This window comes from Podarcis gaigeae, assembly GCF_964106915.1.
Source record: "Podarcis gaigeae genome assembly, chromosome: 11".
NCBI lineage: Eukaryota > Metazoa > Chordata > Lepidosauria > Squamata > Lacertidae > Podarcis > Podarcis gaigeae.
Window position 1 is genome coordinate 50,971,443 of NC_139687.1, and position 21,850 is coordinate 50,993,292.

Below are 21,850 nucleotides of genomic sequence, written 5' to 3' on the forward strand. Positions count from 1 at the left end.
ATATTCTCTTTGTTTCTGGATTTTGTACATGGGTGACATTAGGCATCACTGTGAAAGAGACATTTCCTCCATGCATGAAGGAACACCTTTTCTAAGCCAATACTTTGGATCTGGTCGTTGTGCTGGAGTTGGGAAGGTTTAGCAGGATTGGATGAACCCTTTTTGGCTTCACTCAGGCCCAGGAAGTGGATCACAGCTTGCCTGCGTATTTGGCCAATGGCTGGCATGCTGCAATGCCGGTCCCGCCCCTTTGCTTAAAGAAGGTAGATTTCCAGGGGGCGCCCCCCGAAAAGGGGGTGGTAGGCCAAATAAGTTTGGGAACCTCTGGTCTAAAAGATGCTTACTGAGTGATCTGCTTTAGCTGTGGCAGGAACCATGTGTGAAGGAAAAGAGTCTCTAAGATCTATGTTTCAACACAGGGATTGTCATGAGTGGGATTGTCACAGATAGAGGGGTCACAAGTAAGTGATGTCTGGGCATGACAGATGGGGAAGGGGATGTCAGGGTCTGCGAGCAGAGGAGCACGTGACCACCAACCTACTTTGAACATGAGGACCGTGATAGGTCCCCTCCCCCCAACTCATGCTAACTTGAAGACTATAGGTCAGTCAAACACCATGACCCTCAACAGACCTTTGTGGCAGAAAGCAAAAAGTACAGGGAATCAACAACAAATCCTATTGGAATGGCTTTTGTTCTTATTGGAGTATTGCCTTTAGTATTCTTGCCTCCAGCGCCCCTCCCTTGCTGAAAAGAAGACAATAGAATTGTCATTAGTCTCCACACTTTACTTAGGAGACAGCTGTTATCATGGCTTATAATAACAAAAAATAACAGCTCAGCTGGGGGGGGGATATGCCTTTATATTGTTCGAACTGACAGCACTATATGATCACAACAGGTATGCAATTGAACATTTAATCAGTATAACAGGAAGATCATTATCATATTAAAATATTTAGTAAGAGGATCATGTCAAAAGTTTCCACTTGGATTCCTTCCAGAGTTACAAAGCAAAATCATATTAAAAAAAAATCTCTCCCGGTCTAAAAGCTAATCTGTACTGTCATTAGCACAATGCTGTATCATTTTTATAGGAGCCATAATTACGTACAATAAGATATAATACATGCTATTTAACACAATTTAAAAGGCAATGTGTCTCTATTAAACATGCCTCCAGGATAGAGAGTTTTCTCACATTAATTCCAACTTGTCCTTCCCTTTGCATTTCAAGTATGTGATGCAGAGCAGATTTTCAGTAGCGCACCCTATAAGAATTGCCGTTCCTCTTTTTGCTTTCACAGCGTGCTACACTGAAATCACTACCTGTGCTCTTTTATTTAACAGATCTATAACCTACTGTGAAAATTAAAAAATCTTCCCAAAAGCAGCTTAGAAAATACGCATCAAAATACAGACAATATTAGCCTAATCATCTGCTCTAAAATACTGCTCAGAAGCTAGCATTGTCATGAGAAACCTGCATAGCCTAAATATTGTTGCATGGCGCCCCAATCTTTGAGTGGTGTGAGATTCTAGGGGTTCCAGGCGCTTACCCAAGGTTCGTGTTTCCTTTTCGAATGACGGAGAAGAAGAAGAGTTTGGATTTGATATTCCGCTTTATCACGACCCTAAGGAGTCTCAAAGCGGATAACATTCTCCTTCTTCCTCCACAACAAACACTGTGTGAGGTGAGTGAGGCTGAGAGACTTCAGAGAAGTGTGACTAGCCCAAGGTCACCTAGCAGCTGTATGTGGAGGAGCGGGGAATCGAACCTGGTTCACCAGATTACGAGTCCATTGCTCCTAACCACTGGCTCTCTGTCCACCACACTGTGGTGTCTTCATGATATGTGGTTTATTTACACATATATACAACTTGAGCCTATGACGGAGGGATCCACAGTATTAATGCCCCAAGAGGGCCTTGTTCCCCCATAGCCACAGCCTTGGATTTAAACAAAAATCAAACATTGCTCTGTCTCTGTCTTCCCAGCTTGCTGCTTTGCTTCTAGCTCTCATCAGTCCAACCTCTCTTCTCAACTCTGCCTTTTTCTTCTTCTAACTACCTGCCAGTTGAAGGAGGGCCACCCATTTGCTGGCTCGTACAAAGTCAATTCCTCTGCTCTCCTTAATGGCCCACCAGTTCACCAGGAAGGTATCTTGGCTATTCCAGGAAGTGACAGGGCAGTTTGAAACTATCAAGGGATAAGGCCTGTCTGATTCTTCCTGCAATTGAGATCCATATCTGAGGGACTACAGCTCGAAAGACTCTACTTTATGTGCGCAACAGCCTGATAGTCTTGGCAAATGGGTACCTATCAAAACCTCTAAAGCAGGTCTTCAGGAGCAATAGAACTTTAACACTGAAGATACACATGGCAGCATGGTTCTTACAATTGGATTTTCACATCAACTCTGGTTGGGCAGCAAACCTGCCCTATGGGCCCTATGGAGATCATAGCATGGGGAGGTGCGGGCTGTATGGCCATGTATCAATGTCTCTTGTGGATGCAATCTTTAAGCCATTGCTTTTCCTCACTGCTGGCACTGTTTTTCTTCAATGTTTTCTACCCTGAAGATGCCAGAGTGAAGACAGAAAAACCTGCTTTTTTCCCCTGCACTCACTCCAATCTGGATTATGCCATGTGGAGGGCATAATAGCCACTGCTACCCAAACCATAAGAACAGGTAGTTGAAAAAGGAGGGCATGGTTTTCTGAAATGATCCTTCACCATGCTCAAAAGTTGTTGGGAATCTGAGGTGAGATACCCACTCAGCGGAAGTTGCCCCTTAGTTCTAGTCACCACACAGAGGCAACTTAAGGTCCAAAATAGTTGACTACTGCAGAAGATAAGGCTTCAGTAATACCATTCTGGACGTGGATATATACATACAGCTTATAGGCTTTGCAGATACACACACACATATATACAAGTACAAAGTATTTCTGCTGCTCCAGAAGTTCCAAGATGTAACACAGAATTCAATTCACTTCACAAGATTCACTGACTAACTAATGAACTGACATGCCTTAACCACTTATAGATGGCACTGAGCTGTTTCCATAGCAACTGGCTTGGCTGACCATGCACCTGTTGGCTTATCTCAGACATGGGATGATTTGTGCTCATGAAGGAAATTAACGCCCTTTTCCATGTCCCATTCCTCCAACAAAAGCCGGCACATTATGAGCTATTCCAAAGAACTTTCAACTTAGTACTAACCATGAGCTTCTGTCCATGCTTTTGGTTTAGATAGGAGTCAATGTAAATTGATCCAAACCCTGCAAGTAACTTTCCTGGGACAGACTATTCATTTGCCTAATGCCAATAAATTGTAGTAACAGGAAGGGATAGGAATTATAACAGCTGCAAAATCTGCTCATCACCAGTCTCTGTGCCCACACGTTTTTCAATTTGTGACCCTACCTGCAGATAGCTGGAAAGCACTCTTGAAGTCCTTTTTTCTTGACTAATGAACCTTCAAGGCAGTACATGATGATGTCCATAACCTATAAGCAAATTTTAAAACAAATGTTAAGTATACAAAAACAAAAATGTAAGAATTTTTAATACTAAGCGTAGGAAGGATCAGCTGACAAGCCGGAATGTGTGCAGAGGTGGGTGACCAAGATGATTAGGAGTCTGGAAACCAAGCCTTATGAGGAATGGTTGAGGGAGTTGGGAATGTTTAGTCTGGAGAAGAAGAAACTGAGATGAGGTATGATGGTCGTCTTCAAATGTCTGAAGGGCTATCACATAAAATATGGAGCAAGCTTGCTTTCTGCTGCTTCAGAGGGCATGACTTGAACCAATGGACAAGAAAAAGAGATTCCAACTTTTTAAAAGGAGCTCAGCTCAACCCCACTACCCGCAACACTAGAAAGGGCTGGTCTGGTTGGCAGGATGGCCCCTTTCCTCTTTGGGGAGATAATCTGAAAAAAGGCTTTCGCCTGCACAGCTAGTGGGAGGTGCCAACCCAAGCACCATAAATGCCCTCCAGGAATCTCTGCGGAACAATAAATTACCCCAAACCAAAAACACAGCAGCACATTTTGAAACATCTTTAGAATCAGGAATAGTCTCCCTCTTGCAAAGGCAGTCTCTTGACTCACAAAATACTATGTGTCACACCCAGATTCTGCCTTAGGCAATCATACAAAACCTACTACTCATTCAGCGTCACTCATTCCATTCTACTGCCACACCTCCACCCAATCGCTCCAACATCTCCCACTCAATCACCAACTACTATAACTAGTCACTTCTTCCACTCAACAAAAATGAGCTACAAAGCCCGTTTTACCTGCCACCTTCTCCTTGCCCCACTGCATAACCTTTCTGTGGCTTGAGTTCATTGATTATCTTCATCTACTGTCCCCTCTTCTTCACCACCTCTGCTTTCTGCCATCTCCCCTATTCTTGAGTTGATTCTACTCTGTACACCCCTTACCATCTTCTGAACTAGTTCATGAAGTGTATGCAAAGCGTCCTGCGTACATTGCTATGGGTAACACAAGGAGGCCAGGTTGAAGAAGCATCCAGGAAATGACTTGTCCCGCCTCTCTAGCTCATTATCTTGTTTTTCCAACCTGTTTGGGGACAGTGGTATGTGTATCAAGCGCTGTGATGACTGCCAAAGAAACGTGGCTTCTCCAGAATGATGCTAGAAGTACTGCAAGGTGAATGGGCTCACCACGCTATAGCAGTAGTAAGTACAAGTTATCAAGTGGAATCTTCATGTGATAGGCATACAGTCAACATGAGGCCAGTATTTTGGCTGGGGCTGAATTTTTTGACAGAGTCTTTCCCAACCCCCCATCCAGAGATTGAATCAGGGATCTTTTAAATGCAAAGCATCTTCTCTATCATGAACTACCTCCTCGAAGTGCTTTGCAAAGGCTTTGATTTATTTTAGCAGCTGGTGAGCCAATAAAAACGTACTTGTCTTTTCTTCTAAAAAAATAACCAGGTCAAACATAGGCACAAACGCCTTCAGCACCTTGAAAGGCCTGCGCAAATGTCATTGAATTGCCCAACAAGAAACACAAACATGGCTCATAGAAGATGGCCTTACCTCTACAAGGAGATCCACAACATCCATAGGCATTTTTTCAATAAGTATTTCAATAACTCTCAGAATTTCTCCTTTGGCCCGAGCCAACGTACTGGTATGAATATTCTGCTGAGACTGAGTATTTGCTTGGAGAGCAGTGTGCCTGTGCACCTGTAAAAAACAGTAGGATTGTTAGGGATGCTTACATTCAAAATTTTCCCTGGATTTTTGGCTTCCACATTGCTGGTCCTTGTGTGCTAAGGGGCACCAATGTCTTCCCTTTTTGATATCCATCCTTGGGCCTGCCTGCTACTCACGGGGCATTTGCTGAAGTCTTCAGTTTGTCTCTCTCTTGCAGGTTAGCAAGGCACATAGATCTAAAACACTATGCAATAAGAAATCTCAATGGGATTACATGTGCTTTAATTCAGTGAATCCCCACATGCACTAAGGACTGCTGGTAGCTGGGGGAGAGGGGACGGGGGGAATGATCTAGAAGCCATGGCAAACACAGTATTCTCTAATTCAGTAACTATATATCTCTCTATAAAACTATCGGAGTTAAAATGGAAAGCAGGTGTAACAGAACGAAGGACAGAGTCATCCCACTGAACACTAATGAAAGAGAATGGGGATGAAGAACATCTGCTCATATTTGTAGATTATATGTATTATGTCTATGAAACTCAAGCAATTAATACATTTAACCCTTTCTGCTGGATTCTCACTTTATTTCCTGGCAATAAAGTCACAGCTATGTTTACTAGCACAGGACTTTACTGATTTTCTTTCTTAAAGAAAAAAGTACTAGGAAAGCTCTAATTGGTAGTGATTATTTCTCCTAAGTGCTCATAATGAGTATCAGTGGGTTCTTCCTTATGACTTCCTCCTTTGCAAAGTACATGGGGCGAATGAGGATGTTCACAATGCTAACAGTCCTGACTCTTGATAAACTGATCAGGAATAAGTCTCATGCTTGGTGCATAATTGGCAACCAGGTCAAAATGACAGCTCGCAACGCAGGATGAATTCTCAAGCTGAGTCAGTATGGATTAGTAAACACCGTACTTTTACGTGTATAAGACTACCTTTTTTTTTTACTGTAAAATAATGTTCAAAATCAGGGCTCGTCTTGTACACGGATAGTGCAGAGGGGGGACAGGCAAATGGTTGCAGCCGCGTGCAGGAGGTTGTCAGCGGCGATTGGGTGTGTGATTGGTAGCTGCGGCAAGGGCTGCTTTGGATTGGCTGCTGCTGTGGCAACTGTGTTGGTGATTGGTGGCTGTGGCAAGGGCTGCTTTGGATTGGCTGCTGCTGCGGCAACTGTGTTGGTGATTGGTGGCTGCGGCAAGAGCTGCTTTGGATTGGCTGCTACTTCGTTCAATGGATTGGTGATTGGTGGCTGTGGCAAGGGCTGCTGTGGATTGGCTTCTACTGCGTCAATTGTGCTTGCGCTTGCCAACTATTGGTGGCTATCGGGCAGACGCTTTGTCACGTCTGGTGAGCTCCACAACTCTGGGCCATCTCCCCCATTTTATCAAATTGGAGTCCCCCAAAATATACATGGGGGCATCTTATAGACGGAAAAATACAGTACTTTGCGTGTGCTGGCAAGCTTTCTCACACAGACAGGGTGGCTCTGAGAATATGTACAGAGGGACAATGAGCGATGGAGTGGCAAATGCCACTGGGAAGGCAGTGTGCTGGGAAGGAGAGCTTATCCCTTCACTCCCAATAGGGACATTCCTCCTTCTTTTTTACTGAAAGTTTTCAACAGAAAATACAATAAAAGTCAAACCAGTCTAAAAACAAAGAATAACAAAAAACCAAAATAAGATGAAAGAAAAATCAAGAAACAGAGAGGCAGAAAAGATAAAGAAGGAAGAAAAAGAATATATACAAAGGGCCTTCATCCCATTTATATCATATCCTTCATCCATAGAAAGGTAGACCCTCCCAGCTCCCACCTGAGAGCCTGTTTCTTCTTAATAGGGACTTGTCTTCTAAGGCTTTGACCCAAGCAAGGGATGGCGGGGGGGGGGGGGGGGGGGCTTTCCATTCCAACTGCAGTTGGGGGGGCCCTAAAGCATCCTCCCCCCTGCATGATGCCTGCAAGTAAAAAATGCCTCCCCCCACATTTCCACCAGTGCAGGGTGGGGAAGTAGATATGAAACTGCATGCTATGTACTAAGCAAATGTCTAGTTTGGCTCTAAGTCACAGTGCAGTGTTACAAAGCAATGATTAAATATATGACAGTGTTCTGTTTCTGAGTACAGTTGACAATATTGTCATCAACTCAGAGCCCGAGGCCCAAATAAATATACACATGAAATTACTCTGCAGATTCCTTTCTGGATTAGGAGCCTGACTGAAGGACTGTCTGGTTGTTTTCCACCCCTCTTTATACACATATATAATGTGTGTGTCCAAAACACGCACATGCAAAAACCCGTGTACATATTGCACTTGTATGCCAGTATACACAATAAAATATACTAACACAATATATATATATATATATATATATATATATATATATATATATATATAGTGAATGCCCAGATGTTTCTTGTTGTTAAACAAGGAAGCGATTGTTCCTTCTGAAGTGGAGCACAGCGAGCCCTGGAAAAGTTCTTTTGCTCACCTCCTTGGCAATAGTTGTTATGAAGGCGGGTGGTCTGGCCGTGGCAATGAGCGAGAGAGCGTGTCGTGCAGAGCGGGCGGAGTCAGCTGCTGGACTCAGAGGCAGCCCCATTGTGATGCTAATCAGAGATCAGACAAAGAAAGAAGGGAGGGGGCAAAAGAGGAAGAAAAGAAGCATTAGAAATATAGAGTGAAAAGATTAGACACAGCTTATAATGTCAGTTCAAGGTCAACGGGAGCACTCAAACAGTTAGAATATAATGGACTTCCAACAATGAGGCGTGATTAGGAGTCAGGGTGTTCGAGCATCTAATACAAAATCAAATAATTAACCGTGAAGATTGAAAACAGTATGTGCATCTGTCCAAAGTGTTAAAAAGGCCTTGTTAACAAATTATCTAGCCCTAGTACTGAATACATATCAAGAACCCGAGCCAACACAAATGTACAGTGTCAAGCAAAAGGACTGTACAGTTTTATTTCTTGGCAAAAGTTTTAGAGGCAATACGCACATCGCTCTGCAATGATTACTATTGCAATCAGCCAAGTACAGTTGGTGTCTCTCTCCCCGCCGCCCTGCCCTGTCTTATCCCGGCTGACAGGGCCAAAGAGCCCTGGAAATACTGACTTCCATTTCCATTTGGGCTTGCTGCATTAAATCAGCTTCTTCCAAACTTCAGTCATTCCAAAAGCAGACCAGCGACCACCAAAAACATGGTGTTCAGGTGTGGAAATTCTTACACTGCTCTGGACAAAATTTATTCAAACACAAAATATCTGGTTGTTTGTTGCCAACAACACCACTGACTTTAGGATACTGGAAAGCACAGGGATTAGTATGCTATGATGAACAACCAGGAAGCAGCCAGTGAACAATCAGTAATTTATGCAGCAGAAAAAACTTCAAATTTAGGTTGCTTTTGTTGGCCAACAACTACGAAAAGAACCTTCCTGCTAGTCTCACTGTAGGGCATTTGTAAACACCTCAACTGGGCTTGATGTATGGCTAATTCCTAGACATTTGAAAATATAGTTAATGGGTGTAGTAACCTGGAGAGCCAGCTTTGAGTAAGGTATTTGGAACAGTTAAAGTTAAGTATCAGCTTTCTTCATCCTCAGTATAGCACTTAACAATATTTCTCAACCTAAATCTACGTGGAGTAGAGAGCAATGTAGAGAAAACAGGAGCCAACTCCTGCTTTATCTATGTAATATTTGTAAAACTACCTGGACTCCATTAAGTAACTAGTACTTTATTATCTGCTGACAAGCAGATACTATATAATACAATGAAACAGGCCCAGTTAATGGCCTGGCCATCATGAGCAGGGCTCCGACTTGCATACTTGCTGCTTCCATTACACCAATTTTCCCTTGCTGCCAAGGGATAAACTTGCAAAATGTTGTACTTATGAACCTTCTGAGTGCAGCCCTGGAAAGAGGCAGCTGTATTAAAAAGGTAACATGCAAAGTCCTAAGAATTTCTGTCCTAAGAAAGATCTGTATGTGTTTCTGCCAACAGCACTCTCCCTCCTCCTGTTGAGCAAAGCATGGATCCCCCCGCCCCGAAAAGCAACAGGCTCCTTGTTAATTCATTAACGACACTCTGTAGTGTTAGTATGTGGCCAGAGATTAACCTCTTCCTATAGCTGGGCCAGCTGGTCTGTCAGACCAAGAAATGTGCATGAAGGAACAGGCACACTGCACCAAGTTGGAAGACCAAAATAGAGGCAGATGCAAAGCTAAGATGGGCAAGGAAGAGCCAGGCTGGTCCCAGTGCTTAATATTTTATTGAGGAGTTTACTCTTCCACATCATTAACATTACGAGGGGGGCTGCCTACCACTCCCACCTACACACAGATTGCTGTTATGCAAGAAGCCATATTTATAAAATGCTATGGGTGTTACTGCTAGGTTGGCAGGAGCAGGAACCGAGCAATGGGAGCTCACCCCGTTGTGGGGATTCGAACCACTGACCTTCTGTTCGGCAAGTCCTAGGCTCTGTGGTTTAACCCACAGCGCCACCCACGTCCTTTACCTTTATGGGTGTTACTGTTAAAAGAAATCTGTAGCATAAATAGGATATTGATTGGGGAGGGACTTGGCCAAAGCTTGGTGCGACAGGAGACGCTTTGCAAAAGATCTTAGGTTCAGTTTTTTTGCATCTCCAGTTATGAAGACCAGGCAGCAAGTATGAGAACCTTCTCTGCTGGAGACTCTGGAGAGCCACTTCTGGTTATAGTAGACTATGGTGGGCTGGATGGATAAGTAGTAAAACAGCTCCCTATGTTTCTATGATATTGCTACTGGTGTTAATGCTATGATACTAGAACACTCAATTCCATAATATCTAATGGTTTCAAAGATATTAGAATGCTTCACCATATAGAATAACTAAGAAAAGGGTGGTATCCAATGCATTCGTTCCTTTAGCACAAGGATTTCCACTTGTGCAATGGAGCCACCCTTCTCACCATGAAGCCTCCCCCAGATCTGTCCCAGAACAGATTTAAGGTGTGTAGGAAGAGGACAGGGAAGGGAAAGTCCACTGAACAGCCAAAATTCCTTGTGCTGATTGAACGAATGAGTTAGCTGAATACTGAAGATATTTAATGAAGAGGAAGAGAATGTTCCAGTTTAGATATTCAGCATATTCCCCTAACACGCATGCAACCCCCTTTTTTTTTCTTTTGAAAGAGTAAAGTTTTAACAGATCTGGAGTGAACTGGACCTTGCTTTAATTGTCAAGCCTATAGAGCAGAGCTTTCCAAACTGTGTGTCACGACACAACAGTGTGTTGGCAGCAGTGATTAGGTGTGTCGTGCGAACGCTCCCCATGCTCCTCCTGGGGCTGGAAAGGGGTTAGTTTAACCTCTGGTTTGAAAGTAAAACTGAACTACTGTGTCACGAAATGATGCGTGTCTAAAAAGTGTGTCACCAACATGAAAAGTTCGGAAAGCTCTACTACAGAGCATGGGTGGCAAACCTGTGGCCCAACAGATGTTGCTGTACTACAACTCCTAGGATCCCTGACCATTGGCTGCGTAAGCTGGGGCTGATGAGAGTTGAGTCCAGAAATACCACAGGTTCCTCACGCCTGCAACAGAGCACTTGGTCAGCTCGTGATTCAGAGCCACAAGTGAGACACACCCTGATGTAAGAGAGATCACACCAGTGATGCCAGCACCATTTAAAGAAAGTGTGATAGCCTGGGAATCCGATTCAGAGGCTGAACTGGAGGAATCTCAGCCTGCACAGGAGTCCCCGCCTCCAGGGCCAGCTGAACTGGGGCAAGGCCTTGATTCTGAAGCACCTGCACCTGTGCCGGATCCTCAGGAGCAGGCACCAGGTGATCTCACTCTGGCTCCGGAGGTGGTTGAGGACTCAGTGCCTACAGGTGAGTCTCCCCCTGGGCCCAGTAACCCTTCAGCCTCTCCTGAACTGCAGAGGCTCAGGGCAGAGAGGCGGAGGGAACTGGTTGCTCCCAGGAGGAGTGCTCGCCTTAAGGCCAGGAGAGGCGGGTCTCCTGGGGGCCGGGACCGCCCCTGGCCTCAGAGAAGATAAAGGCCAGTCAGCCCGGTCCCAGGTTGTGGGAGCAACGTTGTTGAAGAGCTGTTTCGGCCAGCATCCAGTCCTGTTCCCCCAGAGTTCCTGTCCTTGCCCAGCTTCTCGCTGTGGACCCCGCTTCACCCGAGGAGGACTGTCTGCTGACCCTCAACTCAGATCCTGGACCTCGCCCCACGGTAACCTCCCCCCTGGACCAGCACAGAAAGGATTGTATAGAAAGAAATAAAAAGCAGAGGAGTGGTGTCCAAATGCAAAAAATAGCCCACGTTCCTTTATTGCTGCAAAGAATACAGCAGGCACAATTTCTCAGTCCTTCAGGGTGAGCTGCCGCCACCAAAGTCTCTTTTGTACAACCATTATTTGTCTTTCAATGGAACATTTCCTAGCACTGAAAAAGCAAGACAGAAGATGGATAAATACATGCCAAATAATTCAAATGTGTCCCATATTGTGGGCTTAGGTTGACGAGTTCCAAGTGGGTTGGGAACTTCTGCTGAGGAGTATAGCACAGTCGAGCTTCCATAACAACATAGAAGAATAGCCTTCCAAGAGGAAGTGGATGCCGGTTTTTGATGCCTCCACATCAAAGGAAGGGGTGGAGGCTACTGCAATGAGCACTTTGTAGCTTTAAGACACCCTGCTAAAATGCCTGCCTTTGCACAGGTCCTGAAAGCACTGCACTGGCTGCTAGTGAGCTATCAGGACCAATTCAAGGTGTTAGCACTAGTATAAGGTAAAGGAAAAGGGACCCCTGACCGTTAGGTCCAGTCGCGGACGACTCTGGGGTTGTGGTGCTCATCTTACTTTATTGCTAGGTTGGCAGAAGCAGGGACCCAGCAATGGGAGCTCACCCCATCATGGGGATTCGAACTGCTGATCTTCTGATCAGCAAGCCCTAGGCTCTGTGGTTTAACCCACAGCACCACTAGTCCCAGCACTAGTATATAAAGCCCTAAATCAGGCATAGGCATAGTCCGGTTCTCCAGATGCTTTGGAACTACAATTCCCATCATCCCTGATCACTGGTCCTGTTAGCTAGGGATGATGGGAGTTGTGGTCCCAAAACATCTGGAAGGCTGGAGTTTGCCTATGTCTGCCCTAAATGGTTTGGAACCTGAATACCGAAAAGAGCATTGCCCCCAATATCAACTACCCAGACCCTACAATCTGCAGGTGTGACAGGGTATTTTCAGTGGTGGCTCCCTGTTTTTCAAATGCCATCCCTATTCAGGTGTGTCTGTCGACATCAGGGCTCACTTTAAGGAGAAATCCGAAAACATTCCAATTTCCCTAGACATTTTGGTGGGCGAGGAACTCTGTTCGTTGCAACTCTAAGATCCCTGGGCAGAGTAATGGTTTTAATTGTAACTTTTTTCAAGAATGTTTTTAAATGCAATTGTTTTTAGACTGTTTGGCACCCTAGGGTGGGACATAAAGTCAGCAGATAGATAGATAGATAGATAGATAGATAGATAGATAGATAGATGATAGATAAATGGCATGTGTTGTCCTCTGCCCCAGGTCAATCAATGATGCTATAATCTCAACCTTTAACTTATTAGTATTTTCACACTGAAGTTCCCCCCGCCCCCGCATTGCAACCAATATAGTTAACAAGTAGGTTACAGTACTTCAAGGGCACAAAGCTGGGGATTTTGGGGGACGGGGGATTCTTTCTTTTTAGTTGAAAAATATGAAAACAACTAAGACTTACAAACACTATGGCGAAAAGGGTTTTCATAAGGTCACTTCAAGATGATAAAAGGGTAGAAACATTCCTTTCAACCACCCTAAAAAACCACCCAGTGGCACAACCAAAGCATATGCACATTTGTCTCAACACACAAGATACTTAATTTGTAAACAACTTGTTCATAAGTATGTAAACACTTATGAATTTAAAATAATAACTCCAGTTCATATATTTCTGATGCTAGCAATTCAGAGGCACAAAGGCTGTAGCCCCACTTACCCCAGGAGTAAGCCCCCTGACCTCGATACGGCTTATTTCTGAATACATGTGTAGGATGGTGCCATAACAGGCACAAACATTTTATTGCTGGGCAACTGGGTTGTAGAACTTTCTGTTTATTATGAGGAAATCACTAATTTCCCTCTGACCCCCCCCCCCAAATAATCAACTCAGAAGGACAAACGAGCCCTTCATGAATTCCTTGGGTAGAAGATATCTAAGCCTTGGTATCTGATGTTCATATCCTGCAATCTCTCCACTGGCTCCCAGGTTCTCACTCACAATCAGATATATTTTTCCTTATATATATTTTTTGTATGACCGGAGTCTATATGTTGCTTGCCATCATCGATTAATGCAGCCTGAAGATAGAAAGGGCTCTCACTGCCACCAAGGTCTGTTTCGATGCAATTTCCGTCAAAATGGATGGGAGCTATGCAGGAACGGTACTGATAAATTGCACCCCCTCAAAAAAAAAAAAAAAAAAAAACCAACAAAAAACCCACCACTTAAAAAAAAACAAATTAAAAGCCGGTGCTTAATTATACAAAAGTGTGCAAGAACAAACTGTACAGAGTAATCTGAATCAAACTGCAGCTTATAATTCAAAGGAGGGAAATTATGGGCAACAAAGATCCCTACAGATGTCCAAGCCTAGAAATCAAAGCCTAATTAATGCTAGAAAAATACTCTTAATCCTCTTGTGCAGTTCCACTCAACATATCTTGCACAGTCTAATCTCTCTCTTTTTTTCGGGGTGTGTGTGGGGGGGGAGGGAGGTGAGAGGCACAAGATGGCAGGGGGAGCGAGACGGGTTTAGACCTCGCGCAGGAGAAAATTCAAAGCTCGGCAGAATACTGCAGCTTCGGCGATGTGTTTTATTCAGTGTGCACGCACACACAGATGCGCACCGAACACACAAAAAGATAAACACCGCGTGTGTTTTTCTTTGTCAATAAATGCGGAGTGGTTTCCCCCCTTCCCCCCCACCCCCTCGGAACCACACGCTCGACATAAAAGCTCCTTTATAAACCATGCTTAACATCACAGACAGAAGCGAGGCAGCTGTGCGCTCTTATTGTTGTGCACGGTAAATCAGGCACAAAAAAGGGGCAGCTCAGCAGGGCACCGGGAGGGTAAGATGCACACTTAACCCCCTGCACACTTTGTTGCTCCATTTCTTTCCATCTTAAGTCCTTCTGCAAGCCAGTACTGTACCTGTCACGGATGTAACAGGCCGTTTTCAATCTAAATCTTGTTATGGATTAATAAGCAAACACTTTCTCGCTTATTATGCAATTTATCATGATGAAAATTGCATTGGTCTCCTCAAGGCTACATGCTGATACATTCATTTATTCAGCAGCTCTGTATACAGGGAGCAATACTAATCTTTATGACAGCTAGAGATGCGCTAGGAAGCTGAAAATAGAATCCTTAATAATAATAATAATAATAACAATAACAACAGCAAAAACTATAAATGGTCTTCATGAAAGCTGTATTTAAAGATACAGACAGAAACATATCTACTCCCCAAAGAGACAAGAAGATTTTACTTAAAACATTTCAAGCTGGTACCAGCACTTTATATCCATCACCTCTTTCACTTTGCCAGAAAACGCACTGAAAAGGTTGCTCTGAATATTCATCTCTGCACTATGTACACAAAAAGTCCAAGTCATTTGATGACTCAGAATGATGACTAGGGATATTCATATAAGGCAAGCAATTGTGCAGGTCTGTTTCGTTGACATGGTAATCTACCTCAATCACATGATATTGAACAGGATTTTTTTATAAAGAAAAACTTAATGCAAGGAAAGTAATATAACAGTAATATAATTAAAGAATTGAAGAAAAATTATTGATTTCAAAATGATAGGAGAGATGGTGTGCATATGTGTGTATGTGTGTATGTGTGTAAAAAGAAATAGTTTAATGTAAACACAGTACCAACTGCATGGAAGGATCAGAATTAAACCTTATATCTTTCAAGTTCACATAAATGACTTTTTAATAGAATGTGTAATAACAGTTTATTCCTGTTCAAAAGATGAAATTAAAGGCTTTTTGTGCAGTGATAATCTAAATTTAAAAGAAAAAGAAACAGCTAAATCGTTGAAACTTTGAAATCAGCTGGAATTACTGGAGACTTATTGAAGGATTCTACACATATGCTATAGAGTAAGTACTATCAGTTGTGTATGCTGCAAAACGATTCTGGGGGTACACAAAGAAATCCCGATTTCTACCATGGCACATCTAAATTTATTTTCATGGCAAACTGCAGTGCCAAGGCTGCAGGCAGAAATGCAGTTTTTTCAATCTTCTTCCTTTTGCCTGTTATCTGCTCTATAAATAATTAAAATGAATGCATGGAAAATTCATCAGCAGTATGAGAGGGGGAAAGTATACAGAGAGCTTGAGAGAAAACTGTGCAACTGTCGTTCTCATACGTGCAAGAGTGTGTTGTGTTGTCTCATCCATGACATTTATATTCTCAGATGCTTGAACATGCCTCAGAATATAATTTTTGAGCTAGGAGTGCACAGATCAAAACACATTCTTGTCACAGAGATGACTTTATTGTCTTTTTCTTTAGGCAAGGCACATGAATTGCTAACATTGCAGCAGAACTAGAGGGCAATACCGGATTGTTCTTTTCCCCAACCAAAATATAGTCTGCTACTTAACTTCTTTTTTTAAAATGATTTCTGCTTTTAGCAAGTTCTTTTTAAAAATTATGTGGTTTATGTATTATACATTATTATTTATTGTATTATTTCCGTTTTTGTAAGCTGCTCTGAGTACTCACCAAGCAGAAGACAGAGGGTAGAGGATTAAATATTCTTAATAGTAATACTAATAAAAATATTGCTATCAGAAAGAATGGTGACATATTGTGCTACAAGCATCAAACAAAGGGATTAAAGAAAAAGTTTGCTGAACAGACTTTGCATCGGAAGCAAAAATTAACAAATGGTCAGCTCTGAACAAACTTTTCTTATAATTTTTAAATAGCAAGGAGCAATAGTAGGCTTACACCTACATGTTGTTATATTTTGTGATTTTAGAACACTTTGGTTCTATTAAGTGGCATAAATCTATTTGTGACTAGAGATCTGGCATGTTCTGCTTTAGTTGCTTATAAAAATCAGGGCAACTAAATCAAAGTTTGTAAGTTAAAATGATTAACCATGTATATACTGGAATGAAATGTAATTTTTTAAAATGCAAGTCTGTAGTTTGGTGTCATTTTTGTTGTTGTTGCTTTGGCCTTCTGCCTAGAATAACAACAATTGCCTGGCAAACTTATGTTGTGCTAGGGAAGAAGTGAACACCCAAATGTGTTGATTTTTTTCAAGTTAAAGTACAATTTTAACTGGCCAACAAAACAGTAATCAGATATCGTGCTTTTTCATCACGGAGGATGTGAGAGGAAGAGCAATTATCAACGCTTTTTACAAAAGCAGGCATGTATCTATATAAGAGAATACAATCCTGTCCAATAGTGCAGGAAAATGTCCCTGTGGGTTTTAAGAGGCAGCTGAAAGCAGCTATGAATTAAAGCACTTGACCATCCTAATAGCTGAACAATATTTTTATATTTCATCCTACAAGGAAAGGTTGTGCTCACAATGAAAACACCCACTGCCGCTATATTCCCACCTCCCCCTTTTTTTTTTTTTAAAGTACATGGTTATATTGATTGCCTTTACTCCAAGGATTTATCAGATACATCTGTTTATAAGATATAACTTGTTCACATATTTCAATGAAATAAACAAGTCTTAAGCAATGAAACTCAAAACATTTATACAGATGATCCGATATCATTTTAATTGACTGCATTTTCTATCTATTTGAACTGAAGAATTTGAGATTGAGAACAGCGTACATTTTAGGCATTTCCCCCACATCTATCTATCTATCTATGGAAAAAGGTTGTCTTGAAATATTTTTTACCTAGGCAAGGAAAAAAACAAAAGCCACACACCCAAGAAGATTGCAAGCATATATATATATATATATATATATATATATATATATATATATATATGGCATTACTATACTTTAAAAACTACAGCAGGTGGATCCCCCTTTCCTGAAGTAATCTGGATACATAAAATAATAATCAAAACCTTGCTTATGTTTTAGTTTTTAGAAAATATGGTGTACTTTTTAAAGGAAGTCATAAAGTACACCAAGTCATTTCCTTCAACCTGCACAACAAGACCGAGGTATCAGTTTTAGAACTGCTGCATGGAACTAGCTATTCATATTTATTTACTGTAATATTACGCTTGCCAGTTACAGATAGGTAGCCGTGTTGGTCTGCCATAGTCAAAACAAAAAAAATTCCTTCCAGTAGCACCTTAAAGACCAACTAAGTCAGTTCTTGGTATGAGCTTTCGTGTGCATGTGGTATCTGAAGAAGTGTGCATGCACACGAAAGCTCATACCAAGAACTGACTTAGTTGGTCTTTAAGGTCTACTGGAAGGAATTTTTTTTTGTTTTGATTACGCTTGCCAGTCTGCCCTAGTACTAAATTAAAAGAGTAAGAGAGAATACAACCCTCTTCATGCATCTTACATGCGTGGAGAGGGCATGCACGTGACGCGAGTGGGATCCGGCCCACTAGCAATGCTCCTTTGATATCAATACACACACCAGCTGCATTCCCTGCTGGCCATGGATTCACTCCAATATGAATGTGGACAGAAGCCCTGGACAATCAACGTTGCTGTTCACACGGAAGAAACCATACATGCGTACAGATGTAGATGTTCAAGGCAAATGTGTGGCGGGCATGGGGCACGACTGGTGTGCACATGGGTGCGTGATTGTGACTGCATACCTAGCAGTCACAATCCAGCTTGGTCTCCCACACGTATCCTCTTCAAGTACTTGCCTGAAGAGGACTTTTGTCTTAGCGTAAGCAGATTGATTGGAGGAGATTAACGAAAAGGCAAGGAAACCTATACATGAATAAAAAGCATTGATTCTTTCCCATTTTACACGTAGTATGGAGCCATATTTGAAAGATGGGTGTCTGGTTTCGTAAGAGATCACGCTAGATCACACCTAATATGTCGAAAGTGCACAACAAAACATACTAATTTTGAACATGTGTTTGAACCATAAAAAGAGCAGGAGCTTTGATGTTGCCCATCAACAATGGGCACCACCTGGTCACTAGATGGGGCAGGCACACAAGGCCCCGGTGTCTTCTCCGCTATGCTGAGACATAAGGTATTCCTATTAAAATCCTAATAATTGTTGCTAAATTTGCACCTATACATGTTGATCAAGGGCCTGGAAACCAAGTCTTGTGAGGAACGGTTGATGGAACTTGGAAGTTTAGCCTGGAAAAGAGGAGATATGGTAGCCATCGACAAATATCTAAAGGGCTGTTGCATGGAAGATAGAGTAAGCCAGGGTGAGAGCCAGTGTGGTGTAGTGGTTAAGAGCGATAGACTCGTAATCTGGTGAACCGGGTTCGCGTCCCCGCTCCTCCACATGCAGCTGCTGGGTGACCTTGGGCCAGTCACACTTCTGTGAAGTCTCTCAGCCCCACTCAGCTCACAGAGCGTTTGTTGTGGGGGAGGAAGGGAAAGGAGAATGTCAGCCGCTTTGAGACTCCTTCGGGTAGTGATAAAGCGGGATATCAAATCCAAACTCTTCTTCTTCTCCTGCTCTGAAAGCTAGGATCTGAACCAATAGCTTCAAGTTACTGGAAAGGAGATTCCGACTGAACAATAAGAGTGGTTAGACAGTTGGAACAGTTTCCCTCGGGAGATTGTGAACTTTCCTTCCTTGGAGGTTTTTAAGCAGAGGTTGGGTGGCCACCTGTTATGGATGCTTCCGTTGAGATTCCTGCATTGCAGGGAGTTGGGACTAATTGGCGCTCAGGACCCCTTCCAACTATACAATTCTATGATTCTATATAAATTACCATATGCTGATTTTATGCAAATTGCTATCCTCTTTTTTGTGTGTGAGTCTGTGTATGTGTGAATCAAGCCCACTTTTCTGGCAATGTGTAACTGGCCCCCCTAGACCTTGGTGTTATTGGATATCTCAACCAAAACCACATGAAGCGAAACCAGTTACTACTATCACCTCACCCCCCGACAGGCCCCAAATTATTGGGTGAAGTACATACTTTGCAAGTTGCTTCTCAGCGTCAGCACAGAGCTCCAATAGGCCCATCAGCACTGCAGAGACATCCATATAAGGCTCCCATACCGTAAACCCTCGTCCTATGAGATCAATGGCAGTTCTTCTGATGGTGCTGTGTGGCGGAAGTTTTGGGCTGGGAGGCTGCAGTAGAAGATACGTCAAGGCCTTGCCTGCCACACAAGAAACATTAGAAAGTCAGAGTCAGGAAAAAGGGATCAAACACAGATTACTATGATCGAGAGAGGCCCACCCCCAAGAGATCTACTATTCCCAGAGTCTTCTGGGAAGAGGGATTGACCATTAAACCATTCTGGGAATTGCAGCTTAACAACTTTCAGCATCCTTAACAATCTACAGTTCCCAGGACTCTTTGGAGAAGGCCACGACTGTTTAAGGCAGCATGACAGTGGTTTTGAGGTATTGTGTGGACGGGGAAAATTACAAATCTTACGGATTCTGGTAAGAAATGCATTTCTGAGCATGTTCAAGATGGCCAAGCCTTAAGGATGAAGCAGGTAAGCACTCTCCAGTTCCTAGCAATCTCTCACCACCAGCTCCAACCCACCTCAGAAGGGTGTGTGTGTCAATGGGGGGTGAGGAGAGGCAGAGGGAAAACGGGGGCAAATTCCTTGAGGTTTACTTTTCCCAAGCCCCCTCTTTCCCCAAACAAGCAACTCCACCCTAAAATCACATACTCTGGAAGACATGTGTTCTTGAGAATATCCGGTGAACGGTTGGAAAAACTAAAGATGAGGTGAGGGAAGGAACCTGTTGCTTGGTCGCCCAACACTACTCAAAACCCAACTTTAAAACAAGCAAACGAAACAGACAAAACAGCTCTTGCCGTAATGTCTGCTGCTTTTTAATCAGCTTTCAACGCAGCGGTGGAGGAAGGGGGAGAAGGCAAGACTTTAATGAGAATACATGCACGGTCTTTAATGGCTCCTTAACAACATGCCGGTGACATCACCCTTAAACCACTAGCAGTGCTTTCAATCTGCATGAATGGTGCAATCTGAGATTTAATTCTAGTGAGTAATGCCGCAGGAGTGGGATGAAGATGTCCTAGCAAGCCTTTAAATCTTAACCCCATGAATGTGTCTGATGAATATGCTGCCCAGCCGCACACTTATTTTTCTTCAAAACACAACTTCTGACTCATAGGCCCTGCTTCCCCAATTCCTTCTCCAACGGCAGACAGATTAAGAGGTTTCCCTCTCAGTACAAATCCCTTTTTATAGCATTTTATTAATTTTCCAACAATAACAAAAACAAACAAACAATAATAAAGATAAAACCAAAACCAAAATAGATTGACTTCCCCCTATTCCCTTCCTTGGTTCCTTGGTTCCATATGTCCATTATAAAGTTTTAACCATTTGAATTACATTGTCCATTCATAATAAAATTACAAGTATTCTCCCTCTCAGTACAAAGCCCTGACCTTATAATGAAAACTCAGAAGTGGAACATTCGTAGAAAGGATTTATGTAAATGTGTTTATGTTATTAATTTATAATATTTATGGGTCACCTTCCTGTCTAAAGCTTATTCAAAGCAACAGATAAAAATGCAATTCAAATGATAATAAAATAGAAAAGAATTAATTAATAAAGGCAATAATAAATATGCTTGCAGATCGAAAAGAAAACCAGATACCTTTTTTTTTTACATGACTATCAACCCAAAAGTTGAAATAGCAGAATTGAGAATAATGAACAAGCCAGTGAAAATAAGTAGGTCTTCAAGACCAGGTGTGTGGTGCTTTATTAGGGAGGGGTGTCAGCTGGCAGTGAATTCCAAGTCATCAGAGAAACCTCTCTCACACCAGTGCCTGTTAATTTCACTGAACCTAGTGCTGGGGGGAAAGACCTGATCTTGCTCTTTTTAACTGGTTTTGAACTCAGCTGCAAATTACATTTTTCTGCCTCTTCTAGGTAAAGTTTTGTGTTGTTTTTACTTGGTTGTTTTAATTATTGCATTCTGTATTTTAAATATTGCATATTCTTTGCTTTTATTTTACAAGCCGCCTAGAGAATTGTATTCATTCGTGGTCACGCATACCTGACAATTAATATCACATTCATAGCTTATCCAACACAGGTTCATGTTGATGTTTTTAACCTTTAAATCCATGCCAACTTGCCTGCACATTAAAATAAATGTCTGAAGCTAGCCTTATTTTCCCGCCACTAAGTTCAATGAAACTGAACTGGCAATATATGGCTAATCATGATGTGTGTGTGATGCAAAAATCACAATGTGGGAAAAACTGTGAAGCCAATGCTTCTCTCGATTCCTGCAACCCCTTTTAATTCTGTTGGCTCAGCTCTCCCCAGCCTCATGCAGGCGGCCGTGAGTCACAAGAACAGGCAAAAATCCTGATGGAGGAAAAACCGTGAAGCCAGCCAATGACTCT

General features: G+C 42.5%; 1 protein-coding gene across 5 annotated transcripts in view; it reads right to left on the reverse strand.

Annotated features, from left to right (window-relative positions):
- The window catches only part of WDR7 (WD repeat domain 7), a 214,968-nt gene that overhangs the window by 53,328 nt on the left and 139,790 nt on the right, over positions 1-21,850 (reverse strand). For all 5 annotated transcript variants that reach the window (XM_083702562.1, XM_083702561.1, XM_083702565.1 and 2 more), the window contains 4 exons: positions 19,415-19,601; positions 7,706-7,823; positions 5,082-5,231; positions 3,434-3,516 (listed from right to left, as the gene is read on the reverse strand). In XM_083702562.1, coding sequence (XP_083558688.1) covers positions 3,434-3,516; positions 5,082-5,231; positions 7,706-7,823; positions 19,415-19,601 — 538 coding nt within the window. The remainder of the gene's footprint in view (positions 1-3,433; positions 3,517-5,081; positions 5,232-7,705; positions 7,824-19,414; positions 19,602-21,850) is intronic.